Source organism: Quercus lobata, chromosome 4 (genome assembly GCF_001633185.2).
Source record: "Quercus lobata isolate SW786 chromosome 4, ValleyOak3.0 Primary Assembly, whole genome shotgun sequence".
Taxonomy (NCBI): domain Eukaryota; kingdom Viridiplantae; phylum Streptophyta; class Magnoliopsida; order Fagales; family Fagaceae; genus Quercus; species Quercus lobata.
Genome location: NC_044907.1, coordinates 96,448,971 through 96,466,209, shown reverse-complemented (window position 1 = coordinate 96,466,209; position 17,239 = coordinate 96,448,971). Strand labels below are relative to the sequence as shown.

Below are 17,239 nucleotides of genomic sequence, written 5' to 3'. Positions count from 1 at the left end.
CTTAAGATTCATTAGTGTTCCTCGTGAAATAAGGAAGTTATAGCTCACCGTGATCCTCTTACAACCTAGCAAGTTCCCAAATTTTTTTTTTGAGTAAACAGTAATACTTATTAGAATACATACGAAAATAATAATATTAGTGTTTTAAACCAGATTAATAATACATTATTTAACTAAAGTACAACTATAAAATGATCTAATCTTTATAGTTATAGACTGAAATAATAAACATAGAATACTAGATAGACATAACTAATATGGGGTAAGACGCTGCCATGGTCTTTGGATTGTCAGCCCCTATACCCATTTTTTTTCTCAGGAAAAAATAACAAAAAAGATTGTACTAGTTGTAGTAGATGGGTTCTACTTAACCTTTATAGTTATAAACTGAAATAATAAACCGTGAATATTAGATAGACATAACTAATATATGCTGCTATGGTTCCCATAAGGATGCTGCTATGGTCTTTGGATTGTCAGCCCCCTTACCCAATTTTTTTTCTTAGGAAAAAATAACAAAAAAGATTGTACTAGTTGTGGTAGATGGGTACTGGGTGAACTAAACCATGAACTTTCCTAGAAGGCTCTTATTCCATTTCTTTAATTTATTTTTTTGTACTTTCACATACCACGTGACCTTCACAGTTTTTGGTGTCTTATTACTTTTCACCTGTTCGTTCTCTTCTCTTTACCTTCTTCACTGACCTGACCAGATTTTTTTCTTCCCTCTCTCACTTTCTTCCATTCTCACAGTACCCTTTCGGCCTCTCAAGATCTACTCATCGTTTAGCTCTTCTCAAAAAAAAAAAAAAAAAAAAAATCTTTTAGTTCTTTGTTTCCTCGTAGGAGCACTGAAATTTCTAGAAAGTGGAAGTACTCAAAAAAAAAAAAAAAAAAAAAAAAAGAAGAAGAGCAGCTGGAAGTTTCTTGTAATATTTCCTTAAAAGGAGCACTGAAATTTCATCACTTCCAAATTTCTGGGTCCTCTCTAAATTCTCTCCTCAGTCCTCTCTCTCTTCATTTGCAAAATTTCAGATTGGATTCGACGCATTTTCAAAACTACGCAGGTCTGGTTGGGGATCAAGTTATTTCTAATTGATTATTATTCGTTTTTTGGTTTTTTTTATAAATTTTGCATGCAGATCTATTTATATATTAGTTTTCCAATTTAATTATATTGTGTATGGTACTTTCTCAACTACAAATTCAGAGATATAATTATTGAGTTTCAGAAAATATAACCAACGGTGAGACCTCAACGGCGTTAATGGAAGGTGTGGCTGGCTTCGACACAGCGAGTAGCAGAGTGTGTGATGTACATTTGGCGGGACTGAGTTTATTTGCTTAACTTTGTGAACCTTCAGTTCAACTGGGCTTTCTCATCTCATAATTTTTATTTTTTATTTTTATATAAAAGAAAGGTAAGGTTAACCAATCTGATGAACGGAGGAAATCAAAAGGTCGCATCAATTCTTCTTCCCTAGTTTATTTCTTTTCATTTGTTCCGTACTATTGTTATTTTTTTTTTTTGGGTATGTAGATCTATATCGTGATTCAATATTTAGTAGTAGAGCATTTTGCAGTGGCTTCAATTGGCATGGAAAACGCCTCGTCATCTTCTACTGTCCAATGGAAATATGATGTCTTCATCAGTTTCAGAGGAGAGGACACCCGCAACAATTTTATGGATCATCTATATAATGCTTTGATAGGGAAAGGCATTAACACTTTTAGAGACGATGAGAAACTTGAGAGAGGAAAACCCATTTCACTGGAGTTGTTGAAAGCGATAGAAGAGTCGAGATTTACTATTGTCATTCTCTCAAAAGACTATGCATCTTCACCTTGGTGCTTAGATGAACTTGCAAAAATCATTGCTTGCAAGGAAGACATGGGAATGATAGTTTTGCCTGTTTTTTACTATGTGGAGCCATCTGATGTACGAAAACAAATGGGAACTTTTGCGCAGGCATTTGTTAAACATGAAGAGGAGGAGGAAAAAACAAGGGTGGATAAATGGAGAGATGCTTTGAGACAAGTGGGCAACCTCGCTGGATGGCATTTAAAGGATACTAGGTAATTTATCTAAACTTTTTGTTTTTGTTTTTTTTTTTTTGGTTGCAATGTCCTAATTTGATTGATTGTGATTGTTGTGTGGGTGTGTGATGTGTCTCATATCGGGCATATATAGGTATAAGAGCCGGCTCAATAACCTCATTTAGGTTCAGACACTACCCCACAAATTGGGTCCTAACAAGGACGTTAGGGATTTAAGTGAGGGAGGTTGTGATGCCTCAATTTGTTTGATTGTGGGTGTGTGATGAGTCCCACATTGAGCATATATTGGGTAAATATGGACTTTATTAATAAATACAAGGAGTCTCAAGTGTGACTAATTCTTTTGAGGTATAATGCAAATGTGGCAAATTTATATATAACTATATATGGAAACTTAAGTAGATTTTTATACATGTTTCATTGTATGCGGATCAATGTACACTTTTTTGTTTCAATCAATGCATATTCTATTTTTTTCATTGCAGGCCTGAGTCACAAGATATCCAAGAAATCGTGGGTTGGATATTGATCAACTTGAAATATGATGCATTCCCATACATTACCGAGGACCTAGTAGGGATATATTCTCGATTAGTAGAATTGGAGTCATGTTTAGCTCTAGGTTCAAAAGATGTCCTCTTTATAGGGATTTGGGGGATGGGAGGGATCGGTAAGACAACTCTTGCTAGAGTTGTTTATCATATGGTTTCTAAAGAATTTGAAGCTCGTGGTTTTATTGAGGATGTAAGGGAAAAGTTTGAAAAAAATGGTTGTGTTTCACTACAAAAGGAAATTATTAAAAAAGTTTTGATGGTAGAGAATTTGGAAATTGAAGAGGAGTGTGATGGAGTTCTCAAGATCAAGAATAGGTTATGTCGTAAAAGAGTTCTACTTGTTCTTGATGATGTACATAAATTGAAACAGTTAAAAATGTTAGCAGGGAAGCGTAATTGGTTTGGTCCGGGTAGTAGAATTATCATAACAACAAGAGATGCGCATGTGCTTAAAGCACATCGAGTAAATGAAATATATGAAGTTAAAGGATTGAATAATGAAGATGCTCTTCAACTTCTTTGCTTGAAAGCTTTGGAAAAAGAGCATGACCTTGATGATTATATAGAGTTGTCTAACCATTTTTTGAATTATGCTAGTGGCCTTCCTTTAGCTCTTGAGGTTTTGGGTTCCTTTTTGTGTGGAAAAAGTATTGTTGAATGGACAAATGCATTAGAGAGACTCCAAGAATTTAATGATGAAGCAATTCTCCAAGTACTTGAAATAAGTTTTAATGGACTCCAAAAATCACAGAAGGAAATATTCTTGCATATTGCATGCTTTTTCAATAATCAGAAGAAAGATTATGTATTAGAAATACTAGATATTTTGGGCCTTTACCCTGTTATTGGATTGAAGGAACTCACTGATAAGTCTCTCTTGAAAATTATGGATAATGATGTAGTGTGGATGCATGATTTACTTCAAGAAATGGGCAGGAACATAGTTTGTCAAGAGTGCCTTGATGATCCTGGGAAACGTAGTAGATTATGGGATTATGAGGACATTAACAAAGTGTTAAAAAAAAATAAGGTAAGAAGTTATTTAGAAAATTTGAGCTCATTCCCTACCTTCATGTTTAACAAATTTGGAAGTTGAATAGTTATGCTAATAATTATTTTTGTAATTTACCAATTCCTTCTTGATTATTAGGGGACAGAAGCACTTAAAGCCATGGATATTGCGAGTACTTGTAATGAACAACAACATGGATGTTGGAACCCTGAGGCCTTTTTGAAGATGGATAATCTTAAATTTCTTAGAATTAATGGCACTCTCCCTGTCCCCATACACCTTCCTAATGATTTAAGAATTCTTCATTGGATTTCGTATCCTTCAAAATCTTTGCCATCAAGTTACCAGCTAGATGAGCTTGTTCAACTTTGTTTGCAACAAAGCAAAATTCAACAACTTTGGACAGGAATAAAGGTAAGTGTGTTATTAAGTATCCTCTTAAAACTTTTCTTTAAAATTACAATAAATGTACACCAAGAAGCTAATTATTGTAACAATATTTCTTCTTCTACCAGAATTTTGACAAGTTGAAGTTCATTGACTTGACCGACTCCCTGGACCTGTTTATAACTCCAGACTTCACTGGAGTCCCAAATCTTGAGACATTAGTTCTTGTAAGGTGTACAAATTTACGCGAGTTTCACCCATCTATTGGAATTCTTAAAAAACTTATTCATCTTAATTTACAAGATTGTGAAAGACTAATTCGTCTTCCAAGCAAGTTTGGAATGGAGTCTCTTGTGACTCTTGAAATTTCTAATTGTCCAAAACTCAAGAGAATTCCAAAATTTGTGGCAAACCCGAAATTCTTACAGGAGGTTTCTCTAGATCGCATTGCTATTGTGAATCTAATTAAAAACTTGCCAGAGAACCTAAGGATAATCAAAGGCCTAGAGATACTCGATTTGAGCAAAGCAGATATAGAAGAGCTACCTTCATCAATTGAACGTTTGACTGACCTTACTTCATTAACTCTAAGATATTGCAAGAATCTTGTGAGCCTTCCCAACACCATTTGTAATTTGAAGTTGCTTAAGTCTCTTGATCTTTTTGGATGCTTAAAATTTCGTAACTTGCCAAAGAACATAGGAAATGTAAAAGGTTTAGAGTTGCTTAATTTGTGTTGGACAGCCATAAGAGATGTTCCTTCTTCCATTGCCCTCCTTAGAAATCTCAAACATTTATATATCTGTAGACGGGAATCAACTGAATCTTATTCCCTTCCAATAAGTCTTGAGCAGCTCGGCTTAGTATTTCCTTCATTAATTTCAGCAAATCATGTGAATCCCATAACAGTGGCGAATCGGATGCACTCAACTTGTTGTTCCCAGCAACCTCTTCAATTATTATTGCCTTCCTTATCTGGTCTTCAATCTTTAACATATTTGCATCTTAGTGACCTCAATCTTTTGTCAATCCCCAATGACATTGGCTGCTTGTCCTCTTTAGAACACTTAAACTTAAGTGGAAATGATTTTGTTTCCCTTCCTGAAAGCATGTCTCAACTCTCTAATCTTCGAAGATTCCATTTGGAGGGTTGCAAGATGCTTCAGTCATTGGAAAATGTTCCGTCAACTATTGATTCAGTAATTGCAAACAACTGTGCCTCACTGATGAGATTGCTAGAACTGCAGTTTTATACTTTTAGGTCAGATCACTCCCATTTGAATTTCCAGTGTGTTAACTGCTTCAAATTGGCTACATATATTGGAAGTAGTGGTAGCATGCTTCAGGTATCTCTCCTTCTCTAAGTTCTAAACATTATTTTCCTAAAAAAAAAAAAATCTAACATTAATTATGCTTTGTATATTTCAGGGGCAAAGTGGTAAACTTCCAGACATCTTTGACATTATTATTCCTGATGATCACTTTCCAAGAAGGTTTAAACATGAATCTGTAAGTCATAAATTGAAGGTACAAGTGCCTTATGGGCGTGATGAACCGATGGGAATTGAGTTGTGCGTTTGTTTTTCAGTCACAGAGGCTTCTAAAGATTTTCTACTTAAATGTAGGATTAAAGTCAATGGATTTCAAAGCGCATCACCAATATGCTCTTCTTTTAGGGCAAACTACGGTAGAGTTTGTTCACGTCACATTTGGCAGCTCTATTTGTCTCCTCACTATTTCCACTCCCAATGGGGAGAGAATTTTTGTCAAATCGATGGGAATGGATCCAATAAAATTGAGATTAGAATAAGTACTTCAAATAACTTGGAGGTGGAGAAAGTCGGGATTCATTATGATATTATTAAATGATTCATCCTCCAAAGGTACCCGAAATAAGTGAAGCCATGATGAGGATGATGGGGTTGGGCCTTTTGGAGAAGGCAATTCAATTGACGAACCACCTCAAATTTTTGACTTCGTTGCTTGTAAGTCATCATCGTTCTTCTTTTGATTACAATTTACAAGTCTTGATGTTCTCTTTATTTTGGGGAGGGAATCCAATGAAATAAAAGTGTGGGTTTTGAATTATTTTAGCATGATAACAAATTTAATTTGTCCTAGGTGATGATGTCAAAATTGTCGGTTGGGGCACTCACTCAATATGAAGCACTAGACGATCTTATAGGGCCTGCAAGATAAGGAAGAGATAGATCGAAGAGACCACCGGGTTGTGCTCGGTGGGGAAGCCTTCGATGCTTAAGTATCAGCCAATATATTTCCTATACAGATAGTGTTTTTGTAGTATTTTTGATATACCTTAGCAAATGGACAGATTGTCCCTTATATAGGTGACTTAGGTAGCTGTTGGACATAAATAAGGGTGATTATTATGCTAATTGTAACGTTCTTTATCTTGATGAGAGAGTTTAAGACCATTAATGGTCGTTAGTGAATGTGTTGGGCGGTTACTCGTCTATCTTTGATGGCCTACTAATGACGCAATGATCATCCATTAAGATGGACGATTTTAATGGTTTTTATGGGCTCATCACTAGGTATATAATAGAGATTTTTTCTTTTTGTATTTCCCTTACTCACATTTTAAAAAATAAAATAAAATCATTGTATTGTGCTAGTTGTACCTTAGCATTACCTTTTAGCTTTCATATAGCCAAATTTTTTCTCTTTATTTTTTTTAATCAAGTTGAACTCAAATTTTCCTGTTGTCTTGTTTGTGTACTTTAATATAATGGAAGGAGGAGATCACACATCCAAGAAGTGACGAGTTAATTATGGAGTTAAGAGTGGCAGCAATTGTGGATGCACTTGAAGAGGACGCAAAATGGTTAGCTATTTAAATTAGCTGTCAAAATGCCTCTTATTATTGATTAAATCATGTTCATTTTTTTTTCTTTTTTTTTTGGGTGACCTACAAATGCAATGCTCTTTTAAACTTCTATATACAAATGCATATTGAAATTTCTCATCCTTAGTATTAATATAATTTTTGTTTTGCTTTTTCTTCCATGGTTTGGTGTTTACTGTTCTCAGATTATGGCGTAACCGTTTCTCCTGTACTTAGGGAATGCCCATTTGATGGTTCCTTTTGTTGATTTTGTGGAAATGAAAATGTTAAAGTTGGGTTCACCTGAGCTTGAGATCAATTTTACCCACTATAACAAACTTGAGTTTTTTCAACTTTTTTCTTATCCACGGTCACTAAAAAATGTTAACAAAAGACTTAATTTTCTACAGTTGTACACTTGTACTCAAATGTTGAGCAATGCAAAGAAATTCATAAATTTATTTCTACAGCTGGCATAACTGTTGAAATAAGTATTAAAAAAATAATTTAAATAGGGAAAAGTTATATCAACAGTGGGATGAATGTGGAAAAAATAAATAAATTATTTGTCAACAGTTATAAAGATGTTGAAAATAAAAACACGGAACTTATATATACTCTACAATAAAATCAAAAATTTATACAAACTAGAATTTCTTGGGTACAATACGATAGTTGTTTTCTTCTCTCTCTTAGCTTACATCTCTCCCTTTATATTTCTCTATCATTTTCTAGGTAACCAAACAAACTTCTCTACTCAATTAATATCTGTTCTTTATGGGTTTTCATTTGATTTCCTCACAAAGATCATTGCCATCAAATTGATTTCACCAAGTTGTTACTATTATTTGACGAATTGTTTATATATCTGATGGATTTAATAGATGCGGAATTGATGAGAGGTTAGGGCTTCTTGATCTGAAACCATCCCTAGTTCCTTGTGCTCTACTATTTCATTTTTTTTTCCAACCACTGCTTCATCAATTAGGGTTTCCTCCATCATTGCCTAACTTTTTCACATTTTTGTTTCTGTTTATTGCTCATATACTCTAGATCAAAGCATGTCTTTTTATTTCATTTTTTGAATTTGGTTATTTGATTGATTTACTATTTTTCAATTTTGCATGTATTGCATATAATTTTGTTTTGAAATTGTGGATAAAGATTGTTTCGTTTTTACTTCATTTCAGTTTAATTTACTGGAAATGGCATTCATTTTATGCTCGTGATTTGTTGAACTGGTAATAATGGTTAATTTGGGAGCGTGGTTATTGATTTAGCTTTCATATTCTAGAGCTATGAAATTTTTTCGTAAAGTGCTTGGTTTCCAGTGCCCAATTCAGCTCTTTTAAAGTGTTTTGCTAGCTATTTTTCTCTCTAATGGATTGGTCTTATGCTGGAATTTGTTTGTTACAAGTTGATTTAAAAAAATTACTTGTTTGAGTTGTATCTAGTGGTGCGGATGTTTTGCTTATGTGGAAACTAAGGAATGACACTGGGAGAGTTACTAGAACCACATAGATACCTTAAAATATAGGACTGGTTTACTTGTTTAGATATAAAATTATATTATATATTAGGTATATATGCTCATATATTTAGGGTCCGTTTGGATACAGCTGAAAACTGAAAACTGAAACTGAAAACTGAAAAACACTGTAGCGAAATAATTTTTAAATGTGTGAATAGTATCGTGGGACCCATTTTTAATGAAAAAGTTGCTGAAAAGTGAAATTTGTGGGTCCGTGAACAGTACACGATGTGCTGTGATTGGTCCAAAAAAAATTTGAAAAGTCAAAGTTTGCGGCTACTGTTCATTAAACAGTGCATGAACAGTAGCCGCAACAACCAAAACGCCCCAAAACGCGTGAAAAAAAAAAAAAAAAAAAAAAAAAAAAAAAAAACGCAAACGCAGGATTGGGCAGAAAACGCCCAATCCAAACGCACTCTTATTTGGTTTTGGCAATTGGCATTAAGAGTGCAGGATTATTGTCACCTGGTCTGTACGTTTTTTTTTTTTTTTTTTTACTAAATTAGCATTTCTTTGATTTGAATTTTGAACATACTCTAATTCGTATTAATGGATCATTCTATTGATAGGTTTGAAGAGCTTGAAGAGGAGCTGGAGAAGATTTTGTATTGTGATGAAGCCGGGCCGAACTAAAAGTGAGTGAAGCTGACAACTTTTCTTGACAGAAAGCCAACATATCATACATACATATTATTAATATGAAAAATAGTAGACTATTTTATGCAACTTTTATGGAAATGTAAAACCATAACTTTTTTTCTTTTTTCACAACTTACAGTTTGTTACAAATAGTTGAATCAAAAGTATTTATACAACTTTTGCAACAAACGTAAAGTTTTGAGTTGTGAACGATGAAAATATAGGCTTACAATTTTTTTTTTTTTTTTTTTTATAGCTTACAATTTTTTACGTGATTAATTATGACAAAAATTTATACAAAATTGCAGTCCTAGTATGGTTTAATTAATATTATCACAATTCTGTCAAAGGGTAAGTGTGAAAAAGCTAAACCAATGATACGGTTAGTATTGTGCTAAAAATTGTCAGATACTTTTGAATTATTAAAAGTCCTATCATTGCAGATTTTTGGAATCGACACATTTCAGATTATATGATGCCGTCATTGATAATGTGACTCGAATCCTATATACATGTAATTTTCTCTAGTTATTGTTTCTTGTTCTCTCTCCTATAATATATGTGCTTGTAAGTTAAACTATCAAGTATCAGGCTTGGAAAGGAATATAAGCTATATATCTAACAGCAAATTTTAAGTGTAAAAGCTCATGAATAAGAAAAATGGAAACTTTAACACTTCAGCACTTAAAGAAATGTGCGAAACAAGAAAAGTAAAGAAGGTGTATAACATATGTGAAAAACTCTTGGAATGGGATGAAAAATCACAGTTGAGTGAATGATAGAATATCCTTCACTCCTTAAAACTTTCTATTATATAAAAGTTTATGTTTTTTACATATGGTAATGTTCTTCCCCAAAAAAGCTTTCCTTTTTCTCACTTTCCTACCTAGACTTCCGCCTTTTCTCTTTATCTTTCTTGCCCTAATTGTTCAGCAACAAGTTACTCTTCTAGTACATGTGGCATAATCTTGATGAAATTGGGTTAAGAGAAAGCGCAAGTTCTGTCGAGACTTTGTGCAGGATGGTGGTGGAATGTTATTGATAAATCGAGCTGTTACAGTTTAGTCTTGATATTGGAATACAATTATACAAGACCTCATGGTGGACTGTTCCAATTTCAGGTTGATAGTTCCATTGAAGTAGAATGAAAGCTATTCGTCCGAGGCCAAGAAAGATATAAAAGTTCTCACACTGCAGGCTGTTTTAAACAAATTTCTTCAGTTTTCGTGCAATATTAAAGAGGGGTAATCTAACAGCCCATGGTTTAGTGGGGTATGCAAAGGAGAATGAGGAGACCTCAAGTCTGGAGGACTGTCCTCTCTTTTTTCTTCCTTCTGTACAGAAAATTTAAGTTAATTAAAATCTGTCCCTTTAGTTTCTTTTCATTTTACTTATAAAAAAAAAAATAAAAATAAAGAGTTTTTCTTTATTTTTTTTTTAAAAGACAGTCCGATATACTAATGTTTTCTATATATTTTTTCCCCATGCAAACAGACCTGCTTGTTTTCAGAAGTTGATTTTGGACCATGATTTGCATTTTGCATATCCACATGTAATTGAAGTTGCATTAAATGAGCTGATAAACTTAGCCAGGTCTAATCCTAATGAATGCTACTCTTGAGAGTTTTTTAGGACTTTGAAGCACCAACAAGAGAAGCTTAGCTCTAATGTACTCCCATGACTCTGCACTTGAATAGGTACCAGGCTTTATCTGAAACGTTTTCAGGACTTTGATGCACCAACAAAGTTTACTATAATAGATACAAGGCCATCTCATCTAACTGGCTTCCAAAAACAGTTTTTCTTTCACAACACTTGATACCCTTTCAATTGATCCACTGGCAGCATCATATATGACTCAAGTACCATTCTTCTGAACTAGGGCTCCGTCTGGATTCCACCAATCATGCCATAGGAAAATACTTCAACTTGATCCCACTTCACACTTCAGTAATGGCTTAACAGTGCTTCTAAGATTTAGAATTTTCTTCCAACCTCAATAGCTGTCTTGAGGAATGTTAATACTCCAGAAACTCATCTTTTAAAAGATTAGATTGAACCCAAGCTACCCAATTTGAGCCTGCCTTTGCAAAAAAAAATCCCATGTATGTCTCGTTATGGCTGCTTTGTTCAATTCTTCCACTCTTCAAATCTAATCCACCTTCTCTCTTTTGCTTGTATACAATACCCCAGGCCAGGATACTTTTAGCCCCTAGAGCTGAACCATTCTTTCCTTTCCAAAGTTAACTATTAAATTTATGTTCAAAAGCCTTGATAATCTACTTTAGCAAAATGAAGATGCTGGACCAGTAAACCAAAAGGCTATAAAGAACTGATTAAGTCAACTGGAGCCATCCTGCAAAGGAAAGATTCCTTGCTGCCCAAGATTCAATTATGCTCCTATCATGAAGGGGCTTGCATATTTTTACTACGTCAACTAGGAATGAGAGGAACCCAGAGATACCTTACTGGTAGTGAACCTTCTTTGAATTGCAAGAGCTCAAGAGTTCGCTTCTTCAGCCCATCTGGAACAGCAGCTTGGCAAACTCACTGTTTTGAGAGTTAGCAAGCCAAACCAGACAGACATCTATATAGTATATACTAAAAAAAAAAAAAAAAAAAACCTGCAAATTAGTTTCTTATCTTTATAGTTGTGTCTCGATTTCCATTTACATCCAAGAAATGCAATATACTCATATATATCTTTAGGGTGGCAAGGTACAGTTCTCATCCCAATTGACATGAGAATCTTGAACAGTGAACCTCTCAAAGGAGCAACTGGGGTATGGTAGATGTGTTGTGGCTAGAGCAGAGATCAGTGCCCATCTTTAGGAGCAAGGGGACATTGTTTTTTTATCCAAGGGAAGGGGGTAAGTAGAGATATCCCTCATCTTAGTTGTCACATTTCTCATCTTGAGTTTACAACATTATTCACTTGTATATATGGCCAAAACCAACATATTGACCCTGACACAAAATGTAGTAGTCATAAATTCACACACCTACAAATACATATACATATACATACATGTATGTATGTGTATATATATATGTGTGTACATTGTCTAGTATGAACATAGGAAATGATAAGAAGTTGATGAGTTTGCATGACAACAAGCTTTATACCTATTCATTCACTATAAGACAAATCTTTAGCAACAGGCTAGGCGGCATCTTCATGGTATGAATCAAAATTATTAGGAGAAAAATGGACAAATTATTAGACTAAGATACCGGATATAATAGAGCAAATTATGTTAGCTTAATTCTTCAAGCAGTCAACTCCGAAAACATGGATAATAGTTGCTGATATATAATAACATTAAATATTCCTTCAAACAAATAACATTAAGTAAAATTCCCATTTGTAATTTTTGAAGCAGGAAAGCTCCAGCATTGAACATGAGTACATGACAGTATTTATTAAAAGATGATTATCAAAATAGACAAACTGCAACTTGCAGTTGAAATCAAATTTTAGTGAAAAACGTGGATATCTTGTTTCGGTCACTTAAAAAAAACAATAAGAAAAATACCATACATGCTAATAAGTAGTAGGAAAAATTAAATAATTATCAACAGAAAGTGACTTAAAATGTCAGTTTCAGACTATAATTCACATCTACACTACTTTCATTGGACCATTTCTTTCCACTTTTTTGATATGTTAGTTATTCTTCCTTTCATTTTCCCTTTTTCCTCCCTCTCTTCTTGGGGAAGACATTACTTGGGACTATTGGTTTTCCAGCACCAGTTTGGCTTACATCTCTTTACTCTTTAGTTGGCTGTTGCTTTTTTTTTTTTTTGGTTGGGAGGGGGTTACAGGGAAAGCATGACTAAATGCGCCATAAAACCAAATAAATGATATTTTTTTCTAATTAGAAAATTCAAAAAAATCATGCCATTAATGACTTCAATTTTACCTATCTTATTTTTTGTAAATGACAAACAAAAGCAGTATCAAATGCTAACTACATAGCCAGTCATACCACTTGAGAAAGAAAACACATGTAAGCAAAAGAGGGGTATGACAAACGACTGTCCCTTTGAACGGGCTCAGCCACCCCATATATAAAGTGCATAACACCACCTAGGAACCACCAAAGCCAATTCTTCTCATGCACCCAAATTTGTCAAGTCATGTATGATTCACATTGCTTCACCACACAATCCCTGCTGGTTGGCCATTTATGGGTTTCATATAATCTTTTGGCAGAAGAATGAAGCAAAACAAGCATGTCTCAGGTGGTCCTTTCTACCAACTGCATATTACCTCTCATTCAGCCCCCCTCCTATTTGAACATGTGGATACCGAATCTAAACCAGGATAATGTCTCTGCTGGGGTATTAGAATGCACCACTCAGTTGATAAATTCAGGCAAATACTACCATACAAACTCCTGTATCATCCGACTTAAACATGCCAATATCTCATAAATCTCCTCTATTTGGCAGTGTGATCTACTGCAGAAACAAATCCATGGATCATCCCTTTAGCCTCAATGCAACTGCACCCTGGTTTTTTCTTCAGATCCTTCTTATTTACTACCCTCCTTACTTCTTCAACTCCATTCCATTGTCCAAAACTTGCCTGTAGATTACCCAACAGAGTATGATACCCAATATTGTCATGTTCCAATCTAAAAGCCTTTGTACTGTATATTCGCAAAGTCTTATGTCTGCATGAACTCTACATGCTGCAAGAAGAGAACCCCAAATCCTACAATTTGGAAAATCACAATTTTCAATATTAAGGCTTAGGCCTCGTTAAGTTTTCCATATTGAGCCAAAGATCCCCAATGCAAGTGTAATGATCTAAATTAGGTTGAATACCAAATATGCATTTCATGGAAGGCTCTATTCATTTATCTGTGAAACGCTGATGTAGTATCATGGTATTAGAGGGGTAAACCAAGAGTTTTACACCAAGACTTTATCAAATTCGGACTCTTAAAATTGTTCATTTGTTCTAATATTGAAATAACAAAAAATATTTAATTTTAAATCTCAATTCTTAAAAGACAATTGCATGATTTTTCTTACTTCACTAAAATAATTAATTTTTTTAATAATATATATAAACTCTTAACTTGGGTCAAAAAGCAAATGTAAAGAGAACCTTATAGCTGGCAAAAAATAGCAATATAAACAGGACTTCTCTTGTCTATGGGAAGTTACTGCCTGTCTTCCTCATTGTAGTGCTTTAATTTTTTTAGTTTTTTTACTATAAAGAAAAAGCTATACAGCCCCCGTGAAAAAGCAATATGAAAAGAACTTTTTTTAAGAAGAAAATATGAAAAGAAGTTTATAGTAGCCGTTAAAATTAAAATAATGGAAAGAGAACTTTCGTTGTTCACGCACTACAACTTTCAGTGCCACTTTTGAAAAAGCGTCAAAAAAGGACATAGATGACCTCATGGCAACAACCAACAAGATGAGCAGTTCTAATGCCACAACAAAAGGCACAATTTGTGCCACAACTCGTCCATGTGAGAACACCTCTTCACCAACCACAACTTGCCACATGGGCGAGTTGTGGCACAAGTTGTGCCTTTTGTTGTGGCACCAGACTTTTTCCAACAAGATACATCAAATAAGTCAAATCATAGATTAAGACATTCCAGCCAACTGTACAATGTGCATTGAATTATATGTTCATGCCCTGAAGTACAGCACTTAAGAACCGACTTCTATCAAGCAATCGCAATAATTAAAGAGTTCGAATTTTACAATTTATACCCATAAGATCTGTTGCATATTATGCATTCAAATGCTTAAATGACATCAAACAATACTCAGTTTGTGGGAATTATGCAGTACTGGCCTAAGAGATCATGGCATTGAAAACTTCCCTTTCAAATCCAATCTACATTTATGCTATGGGAGTTGTATCATAAGAGTATGGCACTGAACAGTTCCCACGACATTATTCATTAACATGATTTTCATCCATTTTTCTCACACCATATACTAAAGACACTCAGCCAGACAACTTCTAATAAGGATGAGCTAGCTATGCTTTGGGTTCATAGTCGAGTATGCGCTCTCAATCTTAGTTTTGCATGTGTAATAAAAGATTAAGATAGAGAATGTAGACACCTTCTACAAAGAATAGTTTTGAAAAATTACATAGACCCAACTTATGCCAGTTCCTAGTCTCACTTAAACCACACAATGTATCATGTCCATACAATTTCAAAATCTTGACCATGAAATCAAATACATTCCCCCACCAAAATCACCATAAACCAAAAGATCACTACTAAACAAGATCCATCACACTCCCCATTAAAAACAATTCCATCTAACATTCAACTATACCATGCATAACTATTCAAGCTGTACAATTTACCAAACCTACAACATAAACCCACCAAAAAAACAAAGATTTGAACACCCATAAAACCTAGAAACACAAAGAAAACATAAGCCATCGATCTAAATTCCAACTACACCATGCATAACTATTCAAGCTGCCCAATTTACCAAACCAACAACATAAACCCACCAAAAAAAAAAAGATACCCATTAAAGTTAAAGAGAGAGAGAGTGAGAGAGGTGTTACCAGTGGAAAAGGAAGAAGGAGAAGAAGAAGAAGAATTGGAAGGGAGCTCGGAGATGTAGATGGGGTCATTGTTGCCAAAGAAGGTGCCAGCATAGAAGGTCCCAACTGTTAAAAGCAGAGCTACCATTACCATTTGACCTGATTTGGAATCAAACGCTAAACCCAACGCAAAGCCACTCATTTTTTCTGCCTCTCTTTGCTTTGCTTCTTTTGCCTTCTCTACTCTGCTTTTGGCTTTCTATCTCAAATGGGTTTTTTTCATGAATTTGTAGGATTCATAAGGACTGAATCCACATTTGCAAATCTGAGGAGGAAGAAGAAGAAGACACTACCACTAGATTGCTCCCATTCCTAAGCTGTGAATTTTTATGTTAACTGCTTTTTTAATTTTCAATTTTATTATTTATACTTTGCACCAGCATGAGTGCACGTGTGATTCACGTGACCATGATACCTTTTTCCCTCGGCGTAAAGTTCCTACATTTTGACTTTCTTTTATTTTAGTTCTTACATTTTATTTTTACTACTTTTAGTCCTTAAACCAATTAACACGTGACATTTAAGTCATTTTCGTCACCCAACTAATGGAGAAAACTAAAGTGGCTAATAGAGAAATAAAATAATGATTTTTTTTACACATGGCTCCACCCACTTCAACATGTGGCTTTCCCACCCCACACATGTACGTCACTCACCAACCAATTTGGCACGTAGGTAAAGAAAAATCCCAAATCACACTTTAATCCCTAACCTCTCTCTCAAAGATTAGCTCTCTGCCTCTGTCAAAAAGCCTCTCTCTCAAACCACCATCATCATCAACCTTCTCTGAAAGACACTAACTTGAAGCACCATCATCATCAACCCTCTCTCAAAACCACCATCTTTGTCAATCTCTATCACTTGATACCCATACTTTTCAAATAGTGGAGAAAATGAAAGTTGAGAGACCTCTGTCTTTGTGAAAAGGTCTTCTCTCTCTTCTCTCTATCCTTATTTATAGCTTTACAATATGCTTGTTGGCTTTTTCCTAGTAGGGGCCACAATGTTTTTGTATATTTTGGCTTTTTGACTGTTTATTGGTCTTTGTCTACATGTATTTATTTGTGGTTTACATTGTGGTCCCTGTGTTCCCCGTGTGCTCCTATTGAAGAAAGTTATTGTATGAGGGTTTTTTGTGTAATTCAAGTGTTGATAACTATGCATATGTTTCTTTTATTATGACAAAACTTTTGAAGTTAGTGTTGTATTGTTACTTAAATATTTGATTAAATGTTGTGATCTCCTAATACTTTATTAAGTGTTGTGTTGTCTGCCTGCAGAATGGAATATTTTATTAGGTATGAGTATTGTTTTGTTAAATATAATATATATTTTGTTCTGTAACTAGCATTGTTTAATTGGTTTTGGAGTTATGTTGCATGCAGAATGGATGAGCTATTTAGTATATATGTGCATCATGGTGGCCATTTTACTGAGAATGGTTGAAAATATGTGGAAGGTGCAATAGATGTAGTTGATAATTGTGACCCTGAAAGGTGGTCCAAGGTTGAGATAAAGAGTATATGTAGGGACTTTGGGTACACATCTATTAGCAGGTTGTGGTATAAAATGCCAGGAGTGGACCAAGAACTGGCAGACTTACATTTGA

The 17,239-nt window shown here is 34.5% G+C and overlaps 1 protein-coding gene across 7 annotated transcripts; it reads left to right on the top strand.

Annotated features, from left to right (window-relative positions):
• Positions 1 to 885: 885 nt before the first annotated feature.
• Positions 886 to 10,388, top strand: LOC115986602 (TMV resistance protein N-like). 7 transcript variants are annotated; one of them, XR_004090805.1, is made up of 11 exons: positions 886 to 1,067; positions 1,233 to 1,421; positions 1,541 to 2,076; positions 2,544 to 3,642; positions 3,763 to 4,038; positions 4,140 to 5,357; positions 5,440 to 5,996; positions 6,133 to 6,271; positions 6,768 to 6,856; positions 8,957 to 9,022; positions 10,148 to 10,388. XR_004090805.1 is itself a non-coding variant. In XM_031109792.1 (8 exons), exons 3-8 carry the CDS (start codon positions 1,598 to 1,600, stop codon positions 5,640 to 5,642), a joined length of 3,159 nt encoding a protein of 1,052 aa, XP_030965652.1. In that variant the 5' UTR covers positions 886 to 1,067; positions 1,233 to 1,421; positions 1,541 to 1,597; the 3' UTR covers positions 5,643 to 5,727. The 7 variants fall into 7 exon arrangements, 2 of the variants coding, with proteins under 2 accessions (XP_030965652.1, XP_030965651.1); XR_004090802.1 differs by lacking the exon at positions 10,148 to 10,388 and having other exon boundaries at positions 6,133 to 6,566; positions 8,957 to 9,227; XR_004090801.1 differs by lacking the exon at positions 10,148 to 10,388 and having other exon boundaries at positions 8,957 to 9,225.
• The last annotated feature ends 6,851 nt before the right edge of the window (positions 10,389 to 17,239 follow it).